The sequence below is a fragment of the Hemitrygon akajei genome, chromosome 4, assembly GCF_048418815.1.
Source record: "Hemitrygon akajei chromosome 4, sHemAka1.3, whole genome shotgun sequence".
Lineage (NCBI taxonomy): Eukaryota > Metazoa > Chordata > Chondrichthyes > Myliobatiformes > Dasyatidae > Hemitrygon > Hemitrygon akajei.
Window position 1 is genome coordinate 75,775,570 of NC_133127.1, and position 27,019 is coordinate 75,802,588.

Consider the following 27,019-nt stretch of genomic DNA (forward strand, 5'->3'; position numbering starts at 1 on the left):
TTTAGAGCTCCATGCTCTTCTTAAATAAAATGCAGTCATCAGATATTTTTAAGACCAAAACAATTAATGCTGTATGTTGCTTTCATTTGCACGTGCACAAGTGAACTTTTACATACTGGCTCACCTGAATGAAATCCTCCATTTGATGAAGTAGTTCAACATCTTCCTTTAAGTGTCCTTCCATCGATTTTGTTCTACTGATGAGTGACTGTAGGTCAGCTTTAACGTTATCAACTGACAATCTGGAAGGAAAATGATTAAAACATTTTTGAATTTCCTTTAAAAATACGAGACACTAGCAATACCACTGGCTTGTCTCTGGAGAATCCTCAATGTATTACTGGTCAATAATCAAGATGCAGTATTACAACGGTGAACAACTGATTTCATTTCAGAAACATATTCAACGAGTGACTTAATATGTGCACGAATACCAATCAGTATTAGTGATATCTGTAAAAATGAACATATCCATATTTAATTTTCTTTGAAAAACAAGGACAGAGAATAAAATACATAACAATTGGCTAACTGTATTAAATAAAGTCAAGGGTTTAACATCTCAGATTCTGAAATTGCATCAAATGTCATTATCCAAGCTACTTTATCCATTATTTTATTTTCATGTTTTAAAATCTTAAAAGCTGAAAATGGGAACTTAAAAGCATGCAACACCATAGAAGACCTTTCTAGTTCCTTGCTTTGTTTTAAACCCTGTCTCCTTCAACAAGTACACAAATTAATCAATCACAATCTACCAAGGCACTTGACCTATGGTTAAGTGCTGTCATAGTTAAAAATATACTGAACTAAATGAAAGTGGTTGTCTGAAACTAATGCACATTAGAAACATTATCAAAATTCAAGGAGATAAAGAAATATCATGATTCTAGAGAAACAAGCTATGTGAAAAATGTCAGATTGAAAACCCCAGGATTCTACAGATCCCACGCATATGCGCCACACTTTCTGAAACCCATCAAGACTAAACAGTATTTTAACTGCAAACTATTTTCCCTTTTTACAGTAAAACAGCCACACTATTATCCTGTCAGCCCCACATATTGCAAGTACTTTGTGTGAAATAAGCAGTGAAAATTAATGCTCAGTCATCTTGGTCAATGCAAGCACGTATTAAATTACTAAGCTTTCCAGGGGCAAATATAATCACCTTTTTTGACAATAATCAAATCTCAATTTCCAATTATTTAAGTCGTACTAGCATTTATTCAGGAATTTATCTTTAAGCCAAAGAAATATTTTTCATTTTTGTTCTATCTCACTTTCAATCCAGAGCTTGCGTTTTTTTTTGTTTTGGATCATGAGCTGCCCTTTTTGAATTGGTGCAGTCATGCGGTGAAGGAAATCCCACAAGGCCATTACGTAGGAAGGCCCAAGCTCTAGAGTCAGTATTGATTAAAAAAACAGCAATGTATTCCCAAGTCAGGAAAGCATGCACTTTGGAGAGGGTCCTGCAGGCGGCGGTGTCCTCATGCACATGCAGATGGTAAAGATTGCAGATTTGGGATGGTGCTGGCGAAGGAGCTGAGGTACGTAACTGTAGTGTACTTTGCAGACGGCAACATGTAAAAGCTACAAAACACTTGGGGGGGGTGAAGAGTATGTGTTTGGGGTTGGAGGTGGGATAACAATGAAGTGAACTGCTTTGCCCTATGTGGTGTTCAGCTTTTTCAGTGTTGCAGGAGCTGCATACATCTGGGCAAGTGGAGCTTTCCATTATGTTCCTGACTTACACCTTGCTGATAAGGTAATAGGGGGCAGGTCACTCACCATAGAATACACAGCTCCTGACATGCTCCTGCAACCTCGGTTTTATGTGGCTAGCCTCAGGATGGTGATGGTAGAGACTTGGCAATGGAAACACCATTGAACATCAAGGGTAGATACACATGTGGCAGAGCCATCAATTGCCATATATCAGCCTTTCTTGAGTGTTGCCTAGATCTTGCTGCATGCAGGGTTATGCAGATTTATTTTCCGAGGTGCTTCAAGTAAATGTCACTGATGAAGCAGCTGAATATGGTTGGACCTAGGATACCACTCTCCAGCAGTGATGCCTGTTCTGATATTGAAATGATAGACCTCCAACACTCCAACACAAATATTTTCACCTCACTCTAAGATCTAGCTCTTTCATTTAAGATGAGATCTTCAGCCAAATTGGCCTGATGAAACCCAAAATGGGAAATTGTAAGTAAGTTCCAAGGATACTTTCCATTACATTGCTGATGCCTGAGAGTAGACTGAATAGCTGGTGTCTAACTGAACTGGATCTGTCCTTTTTACAGATAAAATCTGTCGGGCATTTTTTCAGGTTGTTGGGCAGTGTTAATTCTAAAACCTAGCCATCGCTACATGATGGAATGTGGGAGTTCCTTCAGAACCATTTCTGTACCAGTTGCAGTGTAAAATCATAAGACAGGAGCAAAATTAGACCACTCAGACCATTATGTTTCTCTGCCATTTCATCATTCCATAGACACACTGCCCTCTGGCTAAATAAATTTCTCATCTCTGTTCTAAATGTTCTATTATAAAGCTGTGTTCTCTGGTCCTAGACTCCCCGACCTAAGGAAACATCCTCTTCACATTGCTCTATCTAGGCCTTTCAACATTTGTTAGGTTTCAGTGAGTTAGCCCTTTACTCTTCTAAATTCCAGTTCCATAGCCTTCAATCGCTGCTCATATGATAACCTTTTCATTACTGGAATCATTCTCTTGAATCTCCTCTGAAGCTTCTCCAATGTTACCACAACCTTTCTTAAATACCCACAAGTGCATCAGCATTACATCCTTGCTTCCATATTCTCGTCTTCTTGAAATGAATTTGCCTTCCTCACCACCAATTCAACCTGCAAATTAACCTTTAGGGAATCCTGCACGAGGACACTCAAATCCCATTGCACCTCAGATTTTTGAACATTTTCCCCGTTTAGAAAATTGTCTATGCTTTTATTCCTTTGACCAAAGTGCATGACCATACACTTACCAATGCTGTATTCCATCTGCCACCTCTATGCTCATTCTCCTAATCTGTCCAAGTCCTTCTGTAGTCTCCTTGCCCCTGCACCCATCCTCGTGTCGTCCACAAACTTGGCAAAGGCCATCAATTTCATCATCCAAATCATTGACATACAACGCAAAAAGAAGCAGTCTCAACACAAACCCTTGTGAAACACTACCAGTCACTTGCAGCTAATCCAAAAGGGATCCCTTTATTCCCACTCTTTGCCTTTTCTGAGCAATGCTAGTATCTTTCCTGTAATACTTTGGGCTCTTAACTTGTTAGGCAGCCTCATGTATGACATTTTATCAAAGGTCTTCTGAAACTACAGGTATTCAACATCCACGGATTCTCCTTTGTCAATCCTGTTTGTTATTTCCCCAAAGAATTCCAACTGTTTTCTCAGTTAAGATTCTCCCTTAAAGACCACTAGTCTGACTTTGACCTATTTTATCTTGTGCCTCCAAGAATCCAAAAACCAAATCCTTAATAATCGACTCGAACATCTTCTCAACCACTGAGGTCAGACTAACTGGCCTATAATTTCCTTTCTTCTGCCTCTTTCCCTCCATGAAGAGTTGAGTAACATTTGCAATTTTCAATTTGCCCTTCAATTTTATGGTGACGTCTTTGGAGCCTTTTCTTCCTGTCTGCTATTTGTCTATCAGCATTCACAACTTGAATGACTGTAGAACTTTGACTAGAACCATTACTAATGAGGTCACTTTACCCTAGTTCACATTCCTCTTGTTGTTTAGCATAGATACAGTATAGTTCCACTTTGGTGTTGTCAGCTTGGACCTCAGTTTTTGATATTTCTGGTATGGTTAGGTATGTCTCCATCTTATTCCAACACTGACCTATCTGCCTGTGACCTCCTCCATTGTTAAAAGTAGACCCAATATTAACCTCAGGAACAGCACCTCAAATTTCATCTGGGCTCATTGTAACCTCAAATTCAACAACTTCAGCTAACTTGCTTTCTTTGCTTGTAGCAGAACTAGCTGGATCTGCTGTGGGTCATCGATCTGCAATACTGGTACAACTTTTCTTTCTTCATCAGCATGATTTTACCTGCTGGGCATTTTGTACAGCCATGCAGCTTACCACTTTTGTGTTTCTTGATTTATGTTCTCTTTCTTTCCTAATTGCCCATCAATCGAATAAATTCATCAATAGTTTATTCTCACAGCAATCCTGGACTTACCCTATCAGAAATTCCTTTTAACCTACCAATCCCGCAACGGTCTCTGCAACCTAAAACTAATTTTATTTCTCACAAATGTTCTTTAGACATCCACAGATGCTACATGACCTGCTTTGTGTTTCTAGCATTTTCTGCTTTTATTCAAGGTTACAGATTGTAGTGGTATATATTCCTGCCCAGGACCCATAGCACCCCATGCATGCTCATTTTTAAAATGTCAGATCTGTTCTACTTCTATCCATTTAGCATTATTACAGAGCCACACGATATCTTGAAGGATGTCCTAGGGCTGAAATGGGTCTGCAGGAATAGTGTAGTTGCCATTCCTACTGATATTGCCATACACAGATATACAAGCAACAGGTATATTGAGGAGATCAAATTCAAGTAGGATGATCACTTGTGTTGCTTTGCTGACAACCTGCCACAATCCTATGTCCTTTAGGATTTGACCAGTGCAAATGAGGATTTTGAGCAGCGCAATTAACTCGGCTTTAATATAGCAATTATTACACAGCAGAAGGGTAAACACAAGGGATTCTGTGAATGCAAGAAGTCCAAAATAACACACAAAATGCTGGAGGAACTCAGCATGTCAGGCAGCCTCTAAGGGGGGGAATCTTCAGTCGACCCTTTGGGCCAAGATCTTTCCTTTGGGGTCCTAATAAAGGGTCTCAGCCCAATGTGTCAACTGTTTATTCCTCTTCATAGAGTTTATTTGACTTGCTGAGTTCCTCCAGCATTCTGTGTGTTACAGCAGGAAGGTAGTTAAGAATCAACAACACTGTTGTAGGTCTAGAGTAAAATTACACCAGAATATATAAGGATTCTTACTTTGAAGGACAGTAAACCAATTAAGTTTTAAACTGAAAGATCATCTGCCTGCAACATTAACTGAGTTTCTCTCGCCATAGATGCAGGACATAAAAACTAAAAATGGAGTATTCTGAAATTACAGTGCACATCTTTCAACATCTGAGAATTGAAATGTGTAGTTTATTTAACCCATCCTGCTCATATCTCAATGAACAGATCAGGGATTGAATGTACAAGCAGTTAATTGGCAACACTTGAAACAGTGCATTTGCCGACAACACTGAGAGGGTATGTTGCTCAAATCTGTGCCTGCAGTTTCCAGCATGAAGAATCAGGTAATAACAAAGTTAAGCAGCACTAATGTTTGGATAGTAGACTGCAGGTACGTGATGGAAACAAAAAGATAATGACAAACACAAACATTTCATTACGCTCAGCTGCAGGTGGGTTTGGTTTTGGAATATCTGGAAAGTGTGTCTAAACCAAAAGGGTTTTGGTGTCTTCCAAACTTTGCTTTTAGAAAATAACTTTTCTGGATTCTACTTAACATTTTTTTAGATATATTTATAATTTGATTATCATTTATATTTGTTTTCCCACAGCTGATTTCTGTGTCTTTATGTGACTGGGAAGGGTAGAAAGTAATAGAGTGAGAGAGGGGAAAGGAGGTGAAACAAATAGAATTTAGCCATTATTACCTGGCTGCCTCCTGAATGTGCTGTAGCTTTTCAGGAAAAGCTGAAAGACCAGCATCCTTTTTTAGTGCTTCCTGTTTGAAAAATGCAATCATCATTACTGGCACGTCCCCTTTTGTATGAAGAACAGATATCACAACTAAAATAACATTTTATCTTCGTCAAAGAATTTTGTTATTTGCAAATAGTCATTCTGATGTGCTGAAGGAAAAGTGATTTAAGAATTAAGATCTTCTGGAGGTGGAAGTGCATCTTATCAGTGAAAATTTTCAGTAATTCCGATTTTTTAAAATTGAAAATTATCTGCTTTTGAACCAATTCCAGGGCATAGTAATTATGGAAAGAAATAACACACAAATACAAACCAGAACAACAAAGTGGAGCAAGTTCATTCCTGGCTTGTTTGCCTTTGTGTCGGCTAGTTTCAACAAAGAAGATAATTTGAAACCCACGGCATTTCCTGCATAACCTCCCTGCAGAGAAATGGGAAGAAACCATAAATGGAGAAGACGGGCACACAGAAGCTTTGTGACACCAAAATCAACAAAAGAGGAAGCACTTACAGCATTCATGATGTTGCCTGCCTGCAAAACTAAATGTAAAATCGCATGAAGTTCCTCACAGGTCATCAGTTCTGCAAAATATTAATCATTAAACAGTTCCAATAAGGCTAATCATGAGCTAGTTCCAGCAAAATTTTAGAATTGTTTAACTGAGTACCCACTTTCAAGCTTTCTTCCTTCCACTTTTTAAAGGTGTGATACCTCTGTTGGGTTTGTTTCTTGGACATTATGAACCCTTCCTTAAGTGAACACTACTTGTGCAAGACTCTAAACAGTGACTGACGGCATCTGAATCGTGAATATGATCCACACAAGTGAGCCCAAGTCATTCTCAAAGATACATATTCACACTCTGACTCTCTCTGTCACACACTCGTAACCTCTCTCATAGCTGCACACTCATTCACACTTGGTTTTAGCGAGGACCAATGAATTGTGAGAACCATAGCTTTGTTATTGCCCAGGTACAAAAGATTTGAGTTTGAATGTAAACACAATTAGGGAACCAGGCCTGTATCATGCAATAGGAACAAATATTATGTGTCATGTAAGAATGTTAAAAATAGAAGCACGAGTCCACGAATAAGATCATTATTGATCTTTTACCTCAGTGCCACTCTCCTGCACCAATCTTGTATTCCTTGATTCCAATAATATCTAAAACTCCACTGACCTCTGACTTGAATACATTCAAAACCTGAACCTCCATTGCTTTCAAATGTAAATAAATACAAAGATTTTCAAATTCTGAGTTTAAAAAAGTCTTCTTAGTCCTAAATGGGCAACCCTTTACTTTGAGACAGTATTCCCTGAATGTAGATACCGAAATCCCATTTACTCTTGACAAAATTCCAAAAGAAATGTGTGCATTTTAATGGAACCTCCCCTCAGAAAGTACAGATCCAGTCTGCTTAACCTCTCCATATTCCACACACCTAATAAATCTCCTCTCAGAGACCAGCACAAAGTATTTCAGATGTGTTCAGTTTTATGCAATTAGAGCAAGACATCTCTACTTTTGTACTCAAATCCTTACAATAAAAGCCAAAGCGAGATACAATATGACTTCCGAGTTGATGCAACTTACTTTGTATATAAAGTACTGAGATCCTTCTGAACACCAACTCCTTTCAATTTATAACCATTAAAAAAAAATTTCAGCTAAAATATGTGACTTTTTTCTGGACCATTTTTCCTGGCCTTTCTGTTGCGAGCTAACTGTACCTATCTATATTTCTCTGAAGTCCCTGTGCTTGTACTATAGAAGAACTTTTTTTCAACCAAGTAATAAGCAAGCAATTTCTTTTTTAATTCACCAGTGATTTAATTACCTTTTATAGCTGTTTGCATTGCCTTTATTTCCTTGTGTAATGCAAAACAGGCAGGAGAAAACTCTTCTTTAAGAATCATGGCTTCCATCCGAAGAGCATAGCTGCAAACCAACAAAATTGTTCAAAACAATGGATCAATAATTTGTATATTTAATATTAATTATGGAGAACTGTGTATTACACTGCTACCTTACCTTGGGACTTGTATCAATAGGACCATGAATGAATCTGCAAGTGACAACTTGTTCACATCATCTTTGAAGGCTTGTAATTTCTTGACCTTTAGAGAGATATTACTTAATTAGTAATAAACTTTGCCCCATTCACCTTTAACAATGACAGAGGGTGGGGAAAAAATAATAATATAATTATTTTACTGTTAATTTGGAGTAATGATAGCAGACAAAACCAATATGGGTCACCTGAAAATTAATAACCAAGTTATTTTCAGGAGCTTAATTTATGGTAATGTAAACATATCAGAATATTGAGAGGAAAATAATAGTGAATTTGGTGCAGGGATACACATAAATGAATTTTTAAAAGTAAAATTAATAAGACTAAAAAGGCTAAAGGACATCAAATTCCCAGATGCTTTGCATGCCTAAAGATATTAAGAGATATTGGTGATAACACTATTAATGCATGAACTATAATTTTCCAATTCAGGAATCTTACATAAAATAAAATAATTCAATTATAAAACCTGCCTATCACACTTTTAATTAAGAGAGCTAAGGGAGAAACTGGGAAATGAAAAATTAGTTACTCTGTTTACCCTATCAACCACTGTCAGGCAATTACTAAAACCTAAGTAAGGGACTGCACACCTTGTAAATCTTCAGTGAATAAGAAAAGGCTGCAGGGAATGATAAATGACTAGTCATGTTAGGGCAACCTTACTAAATTGCTTGAAAAACTGTCATAAATGTGGGCAGGAAATTGTTTACAGGTGTTATTTATTTAGATTTTCAGAAGCATCTACTAAAGTTTCTTAATAAAGCATATTAAATATAGACCATAAATATAGAATGAAAAAAGAATGATTAATCTGCTTGGGTAATTAGCAGAGGCAGAAGTGATGGTGTAGAGACGATTGTAAAGTATTTTCATTAACAAGATGGCACTGGCAGTAATCTGCAATTATCTGCTTTGGGTTCATACCGGTTCACCAGATTAACAAACAAAATAATTTGTCAGATATGGTTATAGGGATTTCAGCCAAATAAAACAAAGATTGTGGTACTGTAGGCAATGTACTGTAGATCAAAGTCAAAAACAAGAGACACCTATTAATAGATTTAATAATAAGACAAAACTGTGACAGATGGCTACAGAGTTGTCAATTGACACACAGGACCAAGCTTCCAAAGGAGTTTTAAAACCATGACCATCGAGTCTGGCTGATCTGATTTTCCTCTCAGCCCCAATCTCCTGCCTTCTCCCATATCCCTTCATGTCCTGACCAATCAAGAATCTATCAACCTCTGCCTTAAATTTACATAAAGACAGCCTCCACAGCGGCCTGTAGCAAAGAATTCCACAGATTCAACACTCACTGATCTAAAAGGACACCCCTCTATTCTGAGGCTGAGTCCTCTGGTCTTAGACTCTCCCACCATATGAAACAGCCTCTCCACATTCACTCTATCAAGGCCTTTCACCTTTTTGGGAGCTTCACAACTGTAATGGTTAGTGTAATGGACACCCTGCTAAACATCTGCAGATCCTGGTTGGGCCATGGTAAGGAGGCAGTCTGGAACTAAGGACGATTAACTTATACTAGTCAGAAAACACTCCTTCATAGAAGGATGATGGAAATTTTAAGATGGCTTAAAAATTTAATATCAGATTCCAGGACTGAAACCAACATTCCCATGTAACCACTTTGCATTGAAAAATAGAATAATTTTTAGAAAATCAGCTCATTTTCAACTGCCAGCTGTTAATGAGCTTTCCCAGACTTTGTGCAGCTCTGGCCAGTTACAGCCACTTTACTAGATTGTATATGTTATCCTAAATGAGGATTTCAATTGAGTACATTGCCCAGAGATCTAGGAAATGGAACAGAAGTTCTCAGGCACAGCACGTAAGGTCCTAGTGGAGGAGGTCCAGGAGAAGACAGAGGTCTTGAGCTCATGATGGGGGGAGTGGGGGGGGGGCAAACCTCAGAGGTAGCGAATGTGGGAAGAGAATGACTTCATAGAGGACTCAACATGGTGCAAGTAATTTATTAACTTGCTACATGTAGTCAAGATAAAATCCAACCTCATCTACTGCATTTATCTGTAAATGCACTAGCTGCACATAGTGCAAAACAGTAACATGCGTGTAATCCAAACACTGCATCCTTCAAGGGTGCAGTTCTTTCCAGTGATGAGGCAGGCAATGCGGTTGCTACACACTTCCACCAACCCAGGTTCAGTCCTGACTCCGGTGCTGCTTATGTGGTGTGTGCATGTCCTTCCTGTGACTGCATGATTTCTCCCACCACATCCCAAAGGCAGAGTAGTGGATGGCTCATCTGCTGTATGTGGCCACTCCAGCTTCTTTTAAGAACTATCACAACTCCAAGAAATCAAATCCATCCCCATTCCCAAGCTCCATTATATTTCTTCACACATACCGCTAGCTGAACCTTATAACTGTTTATTCCGAGAGTATGGTCCACTTTGCCTCTCAGATGAACGGGAAAAGGAAAAGGGAGAACAGTAGGAGGATAAGGGAGAGGACATAATGCTGCAGCTCTGAGACCAACATCACATACTGTATATCGTAGCGGTTAGTTTAGATTGAAGGTCTATAAAGATGGACACACTGGACACCAGATGAGCTAGGTGGAAGGAACATCACAGTTCTACTACAGAGAAATAAGCTGAGAACTTTGCACAGCAAAGGTGCGGAAGGAGCATGAAGCACTTAATGAAGTTTGGTGCAATTCACATCCTGCAAAAACCTTTCAGATGGATACCTAATGATTCTGTCACCAGCTTGGCCTGTGGCTAGATTCTTGAGCCCATGCACAAGGCTTAGCCAATGGTTTGCAGATGGTGCAGAATTTGGAGATGTTATTGATAGTGAAGAAGATTATCATAGATTACGGTGGGGAGGGGGATTTTGATCAGTTAGGAAGTGGGTGAAGGAGTAAGGTTGAGATAATGAAAGTCAAACCAGCATAGGACTTATACTATGAATGGTAGGACACTAGGGAGGATAATAGAACAGAGGGACCTAAGATTTCAAGTTTTGTTGAAAGCAGCATCACAGGTAGGCAGGATGACGATGAAGGCATTTAGCATACTGGCTTTCATTAGTTAGGGTACTGAATACAGGAGTTGGGACATTATATTGCATATGTATAAGTCACTGGTGAGGCTACACTTGGAGTACTGTATTCAGGTTTGGTCACCTTGTTATAGGGAAGACATGGTTAAACTATAAAGAGTGTAGAAAAGATTTACAAGGATATTGCCAGCACTAGAGAGCCTGAGATACAAGGAGAGGTTAGCCAGGCTAGGTCTATATTCTTTGGAATGTAGAGGAATGAGGGATGACCTTATAGAAGTTTATAAAATCATGAGGGGCAGAGATAAGGTGGACAGTAGCAGTCCTTTCCCCAAGACAAGGGAGTCCAAAACCAGGGGGTCTCAGATCAAGGGTGAGGGAAGAAAGATATAAAAGGGACTTGAAGGCAACCATTCAAGGCAGAGCACTGTGAGTACATGAAATGAACTTCAAGAAGAATCACTTATTTAGGGTGCATACAGAGGAAAGGCCTGGAGGACTATGGGCCAAAACTGGGACTAGCTAGGTAGGTACCATTGTTGGCAGGGATTTGTTGGTCTATAGGGCTTGTATCTATGCTATTTTGCCCTATGACTATGACTCACCAGTTTGGAGAATTCCATCAAGCATTTATGTGTCTTTGCAATGTCTAATGTCTGAGGTTATAGCAGCAGATCAGTGGCTTGATTGAACAGGTGCCCCAAGGAATTGTCATGACTCCGGATCAAGAATCCACTAATCTGTGAATACCAACGTTCCTGCTTTCTTTCCCACCATGACACTCGTCTACCAGCCAGCAGCCTTAAACTGCTGAAGGTCATGCTGAAATTATGTTACTCTGAGACACTTAGCAAATTATAGCCCACAGCCCAAAACAAATTGAAGTTCACAGTCCTAATACAGAAATTGAAGGTGTTTTGTTATTGAGGAGAAAGTAATGAGGAACAGAAGGGCCTCTCTGTATATGTCCATGGAACCAGCACTAGTAGATAAGGTGGTTAAAGGGACATGGGATACTAGCCTTCATTAGCTAGAATACAGAACATACTGTAAGAGTAGAAATGTTATGGTATATGTAAATAAATCATTAATAAGCCCCTGCCAGAATACAATATGCATTTCTAGTTGCCACACTCTAGGGAAGATTTAAATGCAGAGGATGCATTAATTGCAGAGAGTGCAGAGGGGATTTACCAGGATGGTAACTCGTAAGGAGCTTTTTGGACTGGAAAGACTTGGGAATAGAAAGTCTGATCCGGGGGGGGGGGGGGGGTGGCTAGATAGAGGTGTACAAGATTATGAGGGACATAGATAGGACAGATAGATGGTAAGACATATTTCCCACTCACAAAGGTGGTTATAACCAGAGAGCACAGATTGAAGGGGCAGGAGATTTAAAGACAAATGTTTTCAGCCAGAGGGTAGCTGGAATCTGGAACATAGCAAATGAGGAGGTGATGAAGGCAGGTACATTACAACATTAAGCAAGTATTTAGATGAGCACTTGAAGTGACATGGCGTAGAAAGTTGTGTCGAGTGTTGGAAAAGGGGATTAATATAGATAAGTACTTGGTGGCTGGCGTGGATACAATGGGCCTTCAGACTTCATTCCATGTTGTTTGGCCTTCTGAGCATTCTAAGAGGACATCCAAACTTCCTCTTCAGAACATTAGCAATCATCCACTTCACATGCTGCTGACACTTTGATATCATCTCATAGAAGTTTCAGAATAAGCATGAGGGCATTTACTTTTCCTACCAATGGCAACTATCAGGTCAAATTGTTTCAGATTAATAAAGGCTTTGGAGGTGTTATAATTTCCTTATTTTTGCTCTGATGAGTATGGTGCTACAACTCAGGATCTTATTTAGTGTTCTCTCCCTGGCCTGGGGCTTGAAGCATTCAGTGTTAACTGTGAACTTCTTGATGGTCTTCAGTTCTTTAAATTAAAGTATGGGTAGCACTGCTCTGAAGTTCAGGTTTGGGGATCTCCCTCAGAGGTTGCCTTTAATTCAATGATCATTGTATGGTATTTTTTACTGTCATATGGAAGCAAAGGCCTTATATTCACAAGATGCTGGAGCAAGTTCTGATACAGGAAACATTGTACAAACTTCATGTGAATTGGGCCAGTACCAATATCTCTACAAATCCCTTCAGTAAACATACAGGATAGAGACAGGAGTGGAAACTATGAATGATGGAGCTGTTTAAGTGCATCTTGATGTTATGGTGTAGGATAACTTGGAAGAGAATACTCCAAAACAAACACTAATTCAGCATTCGAGAGTGGATTGTGTAAGATTACGGCCACAAAGTAAAGTACTCACTAATCAGTTTAGGAAGCAGACATGCAAATTTTAAAAGTTCTATATTTGATAGCACACACTTTTTAAAACATGGTTATGGAACACCTGACTGTAGAGAAAGGACTCAGAGATTTCATTCAGTATGGGTAGGGTAAACATACCCACTTACAGAGACTCCCTGAGCTGTACGGGTGAAGGGGGGAGAGTCTTTATGTAAAAGAAAATTGAGGGGAAAATGTCTAGGTATGTCAGAGGTGGGCACAGATAGGGCTTGTCTTGAGTGGGCAGAATACTGATAAAGATGAAACCCAGTATCTAGACTAATATCAGAGATCAAAGACCACATTTATTTACCAGTATCAGCAATACCAGCAAAGTGGTTAATTTCCTGGGCTAGGGTTAGGCCTAGACCACTGATTGTTAGAGGGAGAAGTTCAATTCTCACCATGGTAAACTGAAATCCAAAAATTTCAATGCATTTGCAATTTTTAAAATTGGTTATGCTGATTAAAACCACCGGATTGTTACAAAAGCTCACCTGCTTTTCCTAATTATTTCAGGGTCATTTGGGGAGCACTGAAGTTTAAATCAGCTTGGCAGGAAGCAGGGAGCAAGACAAGCTGGAAGTGAGAGACTGAAATGTAGCAAGCAAAATAAATAGGCAGCAGAAACAAACAGAAATAGTTCCAGAGAGTAGAAAAATATAAAAAAGCCACATTTAAAGATGCTATATCCAAAAACATAGTGCATCCACAACAAAATGGAAGAATAAACATCTGATCTAAATTCCATTACAGAAACATGCCTACAGGGTGACCAAAACGGGGAGCTTCCAGGGCATTCAACAATTAAGAAGGAACGGTAAAAAGAAAAAGGAGGGAAAGCCCAATTAAAAAAAAATGACATTAATACAATTGTTAGGAAGGATCTTGGCTCAGTAGGGGAGAGAAGCAATGGAAAGTACCAAGTTATGGAGATCTATAAGTGTATTTGAAAGTTAAGTTGTGGGATAACTTGGAAAAGAATGGTTCCAAAGCAAAGACCACTCAGAAGAATAAGGATGCATTATTTAAGAATATGAACACATTGAAATAGCAAATTAACTTAGCAAGCAAAAGATATGCAAGTCAGCAATTCCACACAAGAAAGTGAGAGCAGGAGTTGGCCACTGTGCCCCTCAAGCCTGACCCAATAACGATCATGGCTGATCCATTCCAACCTCAACTCCTCTTCCGTGCCAGTTCCCTGTAATCCTCCCTTCCTTGATCTTTCAAATATTTATCTCCTTTAAATACAGAGACATAAGGGACTGCAAAGGCTGGAATCTGAAGCAACAAACAAGCTGTAAGAACTCAGCAGGTCAGGCAACATCCATGGAGGGAAATGGTGAAACACAAAACCTTGGAAGATGGTACCTCCAGGGTGCAGCCTTGTGGTCGACCAATCCCAGGCTGGTGTTGTTGACTGAGGTGTGGCGGGAGAAGGAACACCCTGTAGTTGAGTGATTACACTCTCTCTCTCTCTCTCTCTCTCAATGGTGGGGAGAGTTTGTTGCCGATTCTCGTCGGAGAATCTCAGAATAAAAAGCAGGCTGTAACGCGATAACAGCGAATGTAAGCCTCCCCTTTAGCTGTGAAAGGGGTGACATCTCTCTGGGCCTTGTTAGTGAGAGAGAGAGCCTCTGGCATGTTGAATTGTCGGATAAACACTTGTTCTAGTTGACTGCTGATCATGGTTTCCCTTTGGGTGCTTTGTTATTGCTTGGTGGGTGGTGGGCGCTGATGCTTTGATGCCGAAATGGCGACAGGGACGGGGTGGTTGATGCTTTGCTGCCGTTTGTGCGGGGGAGGGGAAAGAAGAACTTTGGGGTTCTTATGTTTTTCTGTTGTTCATTCCTTTGGGGTTGTTCTGGTTTTCGTGGATGTCTGTGAAGATTAATTATTTCAGCTTGTCGACTGTATACATTCTCTGACAATAAACAGAACTATTTGAACCTGAAACATTGATTGTCCATTTTCCTCCACAAGTGCTGCATATCTACTAAGTTCCACCAGCATTGTTTGTTGCTCTCCTTAAATATATCTAAACATCAGGCCTCCACCTCCTTTGGGAGCAGAATACTGCAGACATTCATTCCCTTCCGAGAAGAAATGTCTGCAAGGTCAGTTCTGAGACGCAAGATGCAGTCACATTTTTCTGGATCTTACCATCAGAGGGCAGTATGGTGCAGCAAGGACAGATGCTCATGGACCTTTGCCCTACAGACGTATGCTTCATTGATTAAATTAGCAAGGATTTGGAGCTCTGTCTCCAAGAACGTTCAAATGCAACTGTTGTCTACAATACAGCTACACGACTAAGATTTGGTAAATTAAATAAGTAGCAATAATAAAGAGAACTTCTGGAATGTATGAAATGGATTTTCAGATCAGTCTATTGAGGAATGGAAGAGGGAACAGACATTTAAGATCTAGTAATACGCAATGACTAGATCTAATCGATAATTTTAAAGGAGCTCAATGCAAGGAATGAGAATAGCATGAGAGAATCTTACATCAAGTTTAAATGTAATGTAGTTTGATGTGAAACAGGTATTTTCAATCCAAACAAAGGAAATTATGAATGATACAGAACCAGGATTTTCATAAGGGAAGAGGGTGTAAAGAAGCTAAAGTGAATATAGAAAAGCTAAATAAATTTTTGAAACCATGGGAAAGTAAATATAATATTGAAAAAATAATCAACCATCATGCACATAATAGAACAGCTGAGCTTTAGGAAATGCTAAAACATTGGGAAATACTGGCATTTAAAGGAATGTAGGTATTCTCTGCAAAAGTCCATGTAAGCTAACGTGCAAGTGCAACAGGATATCATGAAGACAAAAGGTATGCTGGTTCACTTTCAGTGGAAGAGTGAAGTTGTCTTGTTGTAATAAGGTCTTAATGAGACTCAAGTATTTGGTCTTCTTACCTCAATAAGGATACAATTGTTTTAGAGCAGCAGTTCTCAGTTAATAGAGGTCCATGGCAAAAAAAAGATTGGGAAACCCTACTCCAGAGGAAGTGCAGTGAAGATTCATCAGACAAGTTATTGGGATGATGTCTGTCATTTGAAAAGAGATCAAGTAGACATTCTAAAAGAATAAGCGGTAACCTCATTGAGACATGAAAACTACTTTGATCAGCTGTAATTTTGTTGATTTACAGAACAGAACGAAGGAACTAAATGGTCAACTCTTTTTTTCTTGTGTTCTTATAGACAAGATACACTAGCAGTCAGTGATAGCTACATCCCTAGAAAGAATAAGTACAAAAAGTGAACAGGATTAAAGCTTTTTTTGCAAAGCAAGGATAATATTAAAATACTAAAGATAAACATAGTTTTAGATAATTAGAAAATGTCACAGTAGGTCAGAATTGCCAAACACAGAATGGAGAGAATATGGTCAGGACTCTACTGGAAACTTGAAATTTTCTATATGGTGATGAAGTGACAGTAGTTACTGTGAGCTAAACCCTACGTGTAATTATACAAAATTTCTATAGCATTTGATCTATCTATTACATTTGTGAATTCATACCAGTAGTCCTCTATAGGAGGTTTGTAGTATCCAGCAGCAGTGGTGCCCAAGGTCATCTCTGCTAAGCAAGTGCTGAGCTAGCTGCTTTGGTGGGACTTCCCTCCAGAGGGACGAGACTGGTAAAGGGAAAACCTAAGATTCTGGATGCAATATTATTCTATGGACATGACTTGATTAGTCTGGAGTATAATTCTCCAGTTTTGCAATGTCACCAACATTATTGAGAAAGATCTTGCATGTGACTTTTGCCCTTTCCATATCAGTGCCTGCTGGCCTATCTAGTTCTATTCTTATATTTATTGTAGTGGCTCGATACAACTGAGTAGCTTGAAGCAAGGAGGAAGTTAAATCAATAGGACTGCTGTTTAAGATTCTTAAGTAATTTCATAATCGCTATTACGTAGGCATATTATTTCAGACTTATTTAGTTAATTCAGACCAAGTTTACCAGCCCCATAGTTAGGATTTGTAGGGAAACTCCTGGGTACCATTAATTAATAGAGCAGATGGGTGTGATATAGGATGAATGTTGCTGAAACACTGAAAGTTAAGGACATAGAAAACCTACAGCACAATACAGGCCCTTCAGCCCACAAAGCTGTGCTGAACATGTCCTTACCTTAGAAATTACTAGGGTTATTGATAGCCCTCTATTTTTCTAAGCTCCATGTACATATCCAGGAGTCTCTTAAAAGATCCTATCATATCCGCCTCCACCACCGTCACTGGCAGCCCATTCCACACACTCACCACTCCCTGCGTAAAAAACTTACCCCTGACATCACCTCTGTACCTACTTCCAAGCACCTTAAAACTATGCCCTCTCATACTAGCCATTTCATCCCTGGGAAAAAGCCTCTTAACTAGTCACATGATCAATGCCTCTCATCATCTTATACACCTCTATCAGGTCACCTCTCATCTTCCATCGCTCCAAGGAGAAAAGGCCAAGTTCACTCAACCTATTCTCATAGGGCATGCTCCCCAATCCAGGCAACATCCTTGTAAATCTCCTCTGCACCCTTTCTATGGTTTCCACGTCCTTCCTGTAGTGAGGCGACCAGAACTGAGCACAGTACTCCAAGTGGGGTCTGACCAGGGTCCCATATAGCTGCAATATTACCCCTCAGCTCCTAAACACAATCCCACGATTGATGAAGGTCAGTGTACCATATGCCTTCTTAAACACACAGTCAACCTACGCAGCTGTTTTGAGTGACCTGTAGACTCGGACACCAAGATCCTTCTGATCCTCCACACTGCCAAGAGTCTTACCATTAATGCTATATTCTGCCATCATATTTGACCTACCAAAATGAACCACCTCACATTTATCTGGTTTGAACTCCATTTGCCACTTCTCAGCCTAGTTTTGCATCCTATCAATGTCCCGCTGTAACCTCTGACAGCCCTCCACACTGTCCACAACACCCCTAACCTTTGTGTCATCAGCAAATTTACTAACCCATCCCTCCACTTCCTCATCCCAGTTATTTATAAAAATCACGAAGAGTGGGGGGGTCCCAGAACAGATCCCTGAGGCACACCACTGGTCACCAGTCTCCATGCAGAGTATGACCCGTCTACAACCACTCTTTGCCTTCTGTGGGCAAGACCAGTTCTGGATCCACAAAGCAATGTCCCCTTGGATCCCATGCCTCCTTACTTTCTTAATAAGCCTTTCATGGGGTACTTTATCAAATGCCTTACTGAAATCCATATACATCTGCTACTCTACCTTCATCAATGTGTTTAGTTACATCCTCAAAAAATTCAATCAGGCTCGAAAGGCACAACCTGCCTTTGACAAAGCCATGCTGACTATCCTAAACATATTATGCCTCTCCAAATGTTCATAAATCCTGTCTCTCAGGATCTTCTTCATCAACTTACCAACCACTGAATTAAGACTCACTGGTCTATAATTTTCTGGGCTATCTGTACTCCCTTTCTTGACTAAAGGAACAACATTCGCAACCCTCCAATCCTCCGGAACCTCTCCCGTCCTCATTGATGGTGCAAGAATCATTGCCAGAGGCTCAGCAGCCTCCTCCCTCACCTCCCACAGTAGCCTGGGGTACGTCTCCTCCGGTCCCAGTGACTTATCCAACTTGATGCTTTCCAAAAGCTCCAGCACATCCTCTTTCTTAATATCTATATGCTCAAGCTTTTCAGTCCACTGTAAGTCATCCCTACAATCACCAAGATAACTTTTCTATAGTGAATACTGAAGCAAAATATTCATTAAGTAGCTCTGCTATCTCTTCCAGTTCCATATACATTTTTCCACTATCATACTTGATTGGTCCTATTCTCTCATCTTATCCTCTTGTTCTTCACATATTTGTAGAATGCCTTGGAGTTTTCCTTAATCCTGTCCACCAAGGCATTTTCATTGCCCCTTCTGGCTCTCCTAATTTCATTCTTAAGCTCCTTCCTGCTAGCCTTATAATCTTCTAGATCCCTAACATTACCTAGTTTTTTTGAACCTTTCATAAGCTTTTCTGTTCTTAACTGCCTGATAGCTTCATATTTCCCTTACTCCAATTAAACACTTTCCTAACTTGTCTGTTCTTATCCCTCTCCAATGCTATGGTAAAGGAGATAGGATTGTGATCACCATCTCCAAAATGCTCTCCCACTGAGAAATTTGACTGCTAACCAGGTTCATATCCCAATACCAGATCAAGTACAGTCTCTCCTCTTGTAGGCTTATCTACATATTGTGTCAGGAAACCTTGCTGAACACACCCAGCAAACACCACCCCATCTAAGCCCCTTGCTCTAGGGAGATGCCAATCGATATTTGTGAAATTAAAATCTCCCACCACGACAACCCTGTTATTATTACACCATGTGCAAGTTAGTTCTTTAAAAAAAAAACTGGTTATGGCAGAGAAGTGTAGGAAGAAAATGCGGCATAATCCCTGCCAAACCTTGGCTCTCCCACACGTTTAGGTCCACAATCAGCAATGTGATAATGACCAATTACTTTTATTAATATCCTTTGTAGGTATGGTGTTCTAAGATGGCACGGAGGTATGACCTCCGTTTAGGTTGCGGCTCAGCTTTTGTTGCTTTTTAGTGGAGGTTTTTAGGCCTTTAGAGATAGTTTTGAGGAACAGAGAAGGGATTTAGGGGTAAGGTTGGGTTATAACGACAGGTATCAGTGGGAATTAGAGGACGAGCCAGAGTCTCAGTTTCCACACCACATTGGAAGGCTAGCTGGGACATCCACAGACCGTGCCAGGATATCAGGATGGCAAACCAGTGTGAATGAGGGCTGGTGGCCCCCCCCCCCCCCCATTCCAGTGCCCACAAATTGTCAGCTGATTCTGAAGTTGGAATTCCATGCAGGCAGGAGAAATGAGGTCCAATGACCCCCTGGGTTTGTGAATGGCTGAGACCGTAGTTCGAGGCCGAGAGCTCAGGGTCCCATTATTGGCAAGTCTGGAGATTAAGGCCTAGTATTCAGTGATCAGCAGAACACGAGGCCAATGCCAGGGATCAACACCAGAGGGTTGTATCGTAAGTCTGAAAATCGAGGCTCCCAGTGGCCTAAGTCCTATTCTGTGAGTCCGCTGGGGTAGTTGAAAGCCCAATGTCTGCAAGTTTGAGTCTGAATCCGAGCCGGTTGAAGGGCTAGAGGACTGTGTATGTGTGTGGGTGGGAGAGGAGGGAGGGACAGGGCTTCTTTTGGTTTTGTTGCTTGTTGTGTTCTGTATTGTTCTGCTGAGCATTGTGGATATGCTACGTTGGTGCCAGAATGTGTAAGACACTCTTGTGGGCTGCCCCCAGCACACCCTCGTTGTTAATGCAAACAATGCATTTCATTATATGTTTCTATGTACATGTGCTAAATAAGCTTGAGCCTTGAATCATGTAGGTAGAGTCTTGGAAATGAATTCATCTGATAAATATCTTTCTGTTATTTATTCTTCCCGTTTGGTTTAAAGGCACCAGCTGAAGAGTTGCATCCTGCAAACATTCCAGAGTGACTGTGCAAAGTTGTGGTTCACAGATATACCATGTGAAAGCAAATAATCACCATGACACCCTGCTGTTGATCCCTTGCCAGGTCTATATGTATCAGCCAGCCTCAAGGGTACTTAGTAATCTTGCTACAGAGCACAAATATTTTTATTTACTTACTTACTACACTAAAAGATAAAGTCATTCAGCCCGTGGCAGCCACCACCAAAGTAATCCATCAGTCCTATTCCCTGTGCCCTGCAATTCCTTTTCACATGCCCATCATATCTCCTTTGATTATTTTGCCAGTCTCATCCATAATTGTGTAATTTACAATGCCAGCACAATGGAGACACAAGACACAAGCTGCTGGAGGAACACAGCAGGTCAGGCAGCATCTGTGGAGGAAAATGGACAGTCAACATTTTGGGTTAAACCATTCACTTGGTCCGGATGAAGAGCTTTGACCCAAAGCGTGAACTATTGATTCCCCGCCCCAGATGCTTCCTGACCCTGCGAGTCCCTGTAGCAGCTCATTTCCTGAGTCATGCCACTTCATCTCTGGGAGATGAGTGAAAACCTGAACACCTAGTGGAAATCCACTTGGCTGCAGGGAGAACAAAGAAACTCCATGCAAACTGCAACCAAGATCAGGATTGAACCTGTGTCTCTAGGGCTGTAAAGCACTAACTACTGTGCCACTGTTTTCACTTGTGAAGAAGTCCAGAAATCTGAGACTGTCAAAAAATGATGTCGGGAATGTAAGTTTTAATGTGAGATGATGGCGCACAGACACAGCGGCCACTCCAGGTCCAATCAAAGGTGTACTTGTTCATTTTGTACATCTCTTTTGCAATCATAAGTCACTGCTGGACACAAGGAACATCAAGTACTTTAGGACTATTCCATCAGCAAACTGCTTGATAGGAATGCAGCTCTACTTATTGTGTACCGTTGTTGTGTTGTCACATGGACTTATTGCATGCTGTGGTGTCCAGAGAATGTGCAAGTGACGGTCATGGACATTTTTATTGTGATCACAAGACCCTGTGGGGCATTAGTAATGCAGAATACTGCAAATCCGGTTCACTAATTCATTGGTGAGACTGATGGTGGGGAAGCTGCGTTGCCTTGGTCGCGTGGACAAGGTCCCCATGCGTTGGAGTTACCTGTTGCGGACGCTGGAGCTGGCTGTGTGCCGCTCAGTTTCATACTGGGTTGGGGGGTGCCCCTTCCATTGGTGCTGCTCTCCAGTGTTTGCTCAATTGAAGTACAAGCTGGAACAGGACAACTGAGGGACTTGGGCTATATAATTATTATTTTGTCTCTCTTTGTGCTGTTTTTTGCTAAAATCATAACCACATGCGGTATTTGTACTACGTGCAGTGTGTTATTGGTGATGTATTTTGCACCTTGGCCCCACAGAAACCCTGTTTTGTTTGGCTATATTCATGTATGGTTGAATAATAATTAAACTTGAAAGTTGCATGTGGAGCATTTGATCGCTCTGAGCCTGTACTCACTGGAGTTTAGAAGGAGAGGGAATCTTATTGAAACCTATGAAATACTGAAAGGTCTAGTGGACCTAAAGAGGATGTTTCCTATAGACCATAAGATCTTAAGACATAGGAGTACTGAGAATTTGGCCCACCGAGTCTGCAATCCGCCAGTTCATCATGGCTAATCTATTTTCTTTTCAGCCCCAATCTCCTGCTTTCTCACCATAACCCTTTGTGCCCTGACTAAAAGAAATCTTATCAACTCTGCCTTAAATATACCCAATGACATGGCCTCCACAGCCACCTGTGGCAATAAATTCCACGGATTCACCACCCTCTGGCAAAAGAAATTCTTCCTCAGCTCCCTTCTAAATGGACACCCTTCTATTCTGAGGCTGTGTCCTCTGGTCCTAGAGTCCTCTACCATAGGAAACATCCTCTTCACATCCACTCTATCGTGGCCTTTCAACATTCGATAGGCTTCAATGAGATCGCCCCACCCATTCTTCTGAATTCCAAGAAGTACTTGCCCAGGGCCATCAAACACACCTCTTATAAGTCATTCAATCCGAAAACATTTTCCCGAACCTCTTTTTGATTCTGTCCAATGTCAGCACATTCTTTCTTAGATAAGAGGCCCCAAACTGCACACAATACTCCAAGTGAGGCCTCACCAGTGCCTTAGGAAGTCTCAACGTTACATTCTTGCTTTTATATTCTGGTCCTCTTGAAATGAATGCAAATATTGCATTTGACTTCGTCACCACAGACTCAACCTGCAAATCAGCCTTTAGGGAATTCCGCATGAGGACTCCCAAGTCCCTTTGCAGCTCAGATTTTTTAATTTTCTTTCTATTTAGAAATAGTCTGCACTTTTATTCCTTCTACCCAAGTGCATAACCATACACTTCCCAACACTGTATTCCATCTGCCATGTCTTTTCCCATTCTCTAATCTATCCAAGTCCTTCTGCAGCCTCTCTGCTTCCTCAACATTACCTGCCCCTGCACCTATCTTCATATTATCTGCATACTTGGCCACAAAGCCATCAATTCCCTTCATCCAAGTCAATGATATATACAGTAACATGAAAAGAAGTGGTCCCAACATTGACCCCTGTGCAACATCACTAGTAACAGGCAGCCAACCAGAAAAGGTTCTTTTAATTCCCACTTTTTGCCTCCTGCCGATCAGTCAATGCTCTATCCATGCTAGAAGCTTTCCTGTAATACCATTGACTTGTTAAGCAGCCTCATGTGTGGGACCTTGTCAAAGACCTTCTGAAAATCCAAATGCACAACATCCACCAATTCTGCTTTATCTATCCTGCTTTCTATTTCTTCAAGGAATGCCAACAGATTTGTGAGGTAAGATTGTCCCTTTAGGAAACCATGCCGACTTTAGCCTATTTTATCATGTGCCTCCAAGCATCCCAAAACAATATCCTTAAGATATTTATTCTTCTTTGGGATGTATCCATCCTGCACCTTCTGAATTGCTCCCAGAAACTTCAACCATTGTTGCTCTGCCATCATCCCTGCTGGTGTCCCTTTCCAATCAACTCTGGCCAGCTCCTCACTCATACCTCTGTATTTCTCTTTACTCCACTGTAATACTGATACATCTGAATTTAGCTTCTCCCTCTCAAACTGCTGGGTGAATTCTATCATATCATGATCACTGTTCCACTAAGGGTTCCTTTACCTCAAGCTCTCTAATCAATTCTGGTTCTTTGCAGAATACCTAATCCAGAATAGCTGATCCCCTAGTGGGCTCAACCATGAGCTGCTCTAAAAAGCCAACTTGTAGACATTCTAGAAATTCTCCCTCTTGGGTCCCAGCACCAATCTGATTTTCCAAATCCACCTGCCTATTGAAATCCCCCATGAGTATTGTAACATTGTCCTTTTGACGTGTATATTCTACCTCCTGTTGTTATCTGTAATCCATATCTTTTCTACTGTTTGGAGGTCTGTATGTAACTTCCATCAGTCTTTTTAACCTTGCTGTTTCTTAGTCTCACCCACAACAACTCTACACCTTCCGATCCTATGTCACCTCTTTTTAAGGATTCGATTTCATTTTTACCACTAGAGGCACCCCACCCCCTTACCTACCTGCCTGTCCTTTTGAAACAAAGTGTATCCTTGGATGCTAAGCTCTCAGCTACAATCTTCTTTCAGCCACAATTCAGTGATGCCCACAATGTCATATATACCAACGTGTAATTGTGCTACAATTTCACCTACCTTATTCCATATACTGGATTCAGATGTAACACCTTCAATCCTGTATTCATCACCCTTTTTGTTTTTGTCCCCCTTTTACATTACAACTCACCCTGTGGACTGCAATTTTGCCCTACCATCAATCTATTCTTGTTAGCAGTTTCACTACACACTGCCTCTGTTTGTAAACCAACTACCCCATCCTCAGCCCTATCATTCCAGTTCCCATCCCCCCCACCGAATTAGGTGAAACACTCCTGGATGGCTCTATCAAACCTGCCTGCAAGGATATTGCTCCCCCCCACCCCGCCCCCCATGTTCAGATGTAACCCATCTCTTTTGTACAGGTTGTACCTTCCCCAGAAGAAATCCCAATAATCAAAATCTGAACCCCTGCCACCTGCACCAGCTCCTCAGCCATGCATTTATCTGCCAAATGCTCCTATTCTTGCCCTCACTGGCGCGTGGCACAGGCATCAATCCAGAGTTAATTACCCTGGCAGTCCTGCTTTTCAGCTTGCTACCTAACTCCCTAAAATACCTCTTCAGCACTTCCTCATTCTTCCTCCTTATGTCAATGGTGCCAATATGTACCATGACTTCTGGCAGCTCACCCTCCCCCTTTAGACTGCCGTGGACCCAATCCAAGACATCGCTGACCCTGACACCTGGGAGGCAACATACCATTCCAGGTGTCTCCATCACGTCCACAGATTCTTGTCTCTATTCCTCTAACTATGGAATCTCCTATCACTACTGCAGACCTCTTCACCTCTCTTCTCTTCTGAGCTTCAGCACCAGACTCAGTCACTGTGGTCACCTTCTGTAAGTCATCCCCTTGACAGTATCCTAAACGGTATACTTATTTTTGAGGGGAAACAGCCAGCCACAGGAGTACTCTGTACTCCTGCCCATTTCCTTTCCTTCTACTGACAGTCATCTATTTGCCTGTCTCCTACAACCTACGGCTGGATGCCTCTCTGCAGCTCCTTTCTATCACTTCCTTTGTCTCCCACATGAGCCACAGGTCACTGAGCTGCAGCTCCAGTTCTTTAACACATTCTCGAAGGAGCCACAGCTCGATGTACCTGATACAAATGGGGTTATCTGGAAGGCTGGAGGTCTCCCTAAATTCCTACATCTCATACAAAGAGCACAACAAAGCCCTTGGAGCCATTCTCACTACACTAACTGTGTACTAACAGACAAGGAATGATGAATGAAGATTAAACTTACCAGATACTAACCTCGCCCAAGCCTGATGAGCCAAAGCTTCCCCACTTTAACACTGGCCCACTCACACAATGGCCGCTCAGTATGCCCTGCCTTAGTTTTATTCACCCTTGCTAATGACTGATTGGTCATAGTTCAAACTTCAAAATGTAGTTTTATAGTGAGGAAAGTCTGGACCCAGAGGAAAAGGTCTAAAAGTAGAAGGCCATCTCTTTAGGACAGAAATGAAGAGGAATTTCTTTAGCCACAAGGTGACAAATCTGTGAAATTCATTTCCACAGGTGTCTGTGGAGGCCAAGTCATTGGGTATATTTAAAGCAGAGGTTGATAGGTTCTTGATTAGTAAGGGCATCACAGATTGCGGAGAGAAGTCAGGAGAATTTGATCAAAACAGATAATAAATCAGCCATGATGGAATGCGGAGCAGACTCGAAGGGCTGAGTGGCCTAATTCTGCTCCTATGTCTTTCGGAAAAGAAAATGCAAGATTGCAGTTTTCAAGAGCTCTAGGTTAGAAACTAGACAAACAATTCTCATATGTTTGCAACTTGTGGAGCTTATGATTAAAAGAGGGAAGATACACAGACAGTTTTATTAGTACTGTAGATACTGGAGACAATGAATGCTCTGTCAAAAAGGCAAATAGTGTACAAGAAGATACAAGTAGAAATCTGAGGAGACACAAATTCGCAGCACCAGATAAATGGAATGCTTAATTTTTTCATGTCTTGAACCATCCCATTTTCTGAGAATCAATGAATCAACAAATCCATTCTCAACATGAAGCAGTAAAAGAGTTACTGCTGACAGATCTGACCTCTTCCGCCTCTGGTATTATTTTGAGAAGCTCACGCAGCTTTTCAGATCCAAATACTTCACTCTTTCCAGTTCGAATCTCTTCAATGATGCACTGATTTGATCTTGTAAAAAAACACAGAACAAAAAAATTACAATGCTTTGTTGAGGTATATTTGTTAAAATGATTGAACAGAATAGTATCATTCCAAATTTCCAAGTTATTTGACATTTTCAATTTTTGTCCACTTTAACAGTGAAAATCATGGATCAGTAATGCAGGTGTTTTCCTCCAAAACATTTATCAGATAAGTTCAGATCTCTGTGATACTAGAAGAAGATTGCACAAATTATTTATTTTCTCATTAGCAATCTGAGATGCTAAGTCAAAAAACAAGCTTTAGATTGATTTTTCCCTGAATATATAAGTATTAAGTATACCTTGAAGCAATAACACTTTGCAACCTGCAAATGTTCT

General features: G+C 40.7%; 1 protein-coding gene across 3 annotated transcripts in view; it reads right to left on the reverse strand.

Annotated features, from left to right (window-relative positions):
- fhdc1 (FH2 domain containing 1) overlaps positions 1–27,019 on the reverse strand; it is a 92,670-nt gene that overhangs the window by 11,242 nt on the left and 54,409 nt on the right. For all 3 annotated transcript variants that reach the window (XM_073042881.1, XM_073042880.1, XM_073042882.1), the window contains 7 exons: positions 26,564–26,666; positions 7,832–7,917; positions 7,638–7,738; positions 6,307–6,377; positions 6,109–6,216; positions 5,747–5,817; positions 125–242 (listed from right to left, as the gene is read on the reverse strand). In XM_073042881.1, the coding sequence (XP_072898982.1) occupies positions 125–242; positions 5,747–5,817; positions 6,109–6,216; positions 6,307–6,377; positions 7,638–7,738; positions 7,832–7,917; positions 26,564–26,666 (658 nt within the window). The remainder of the gene's footprint in view (positions 1–124; positions 243–5,746; positions 5,818–6,108; positions 6,217–6,306; positions 6,378–7,637; positions 7,739–7,831; positions 7,918–26,563; positions 26,667–27,019) is intronic.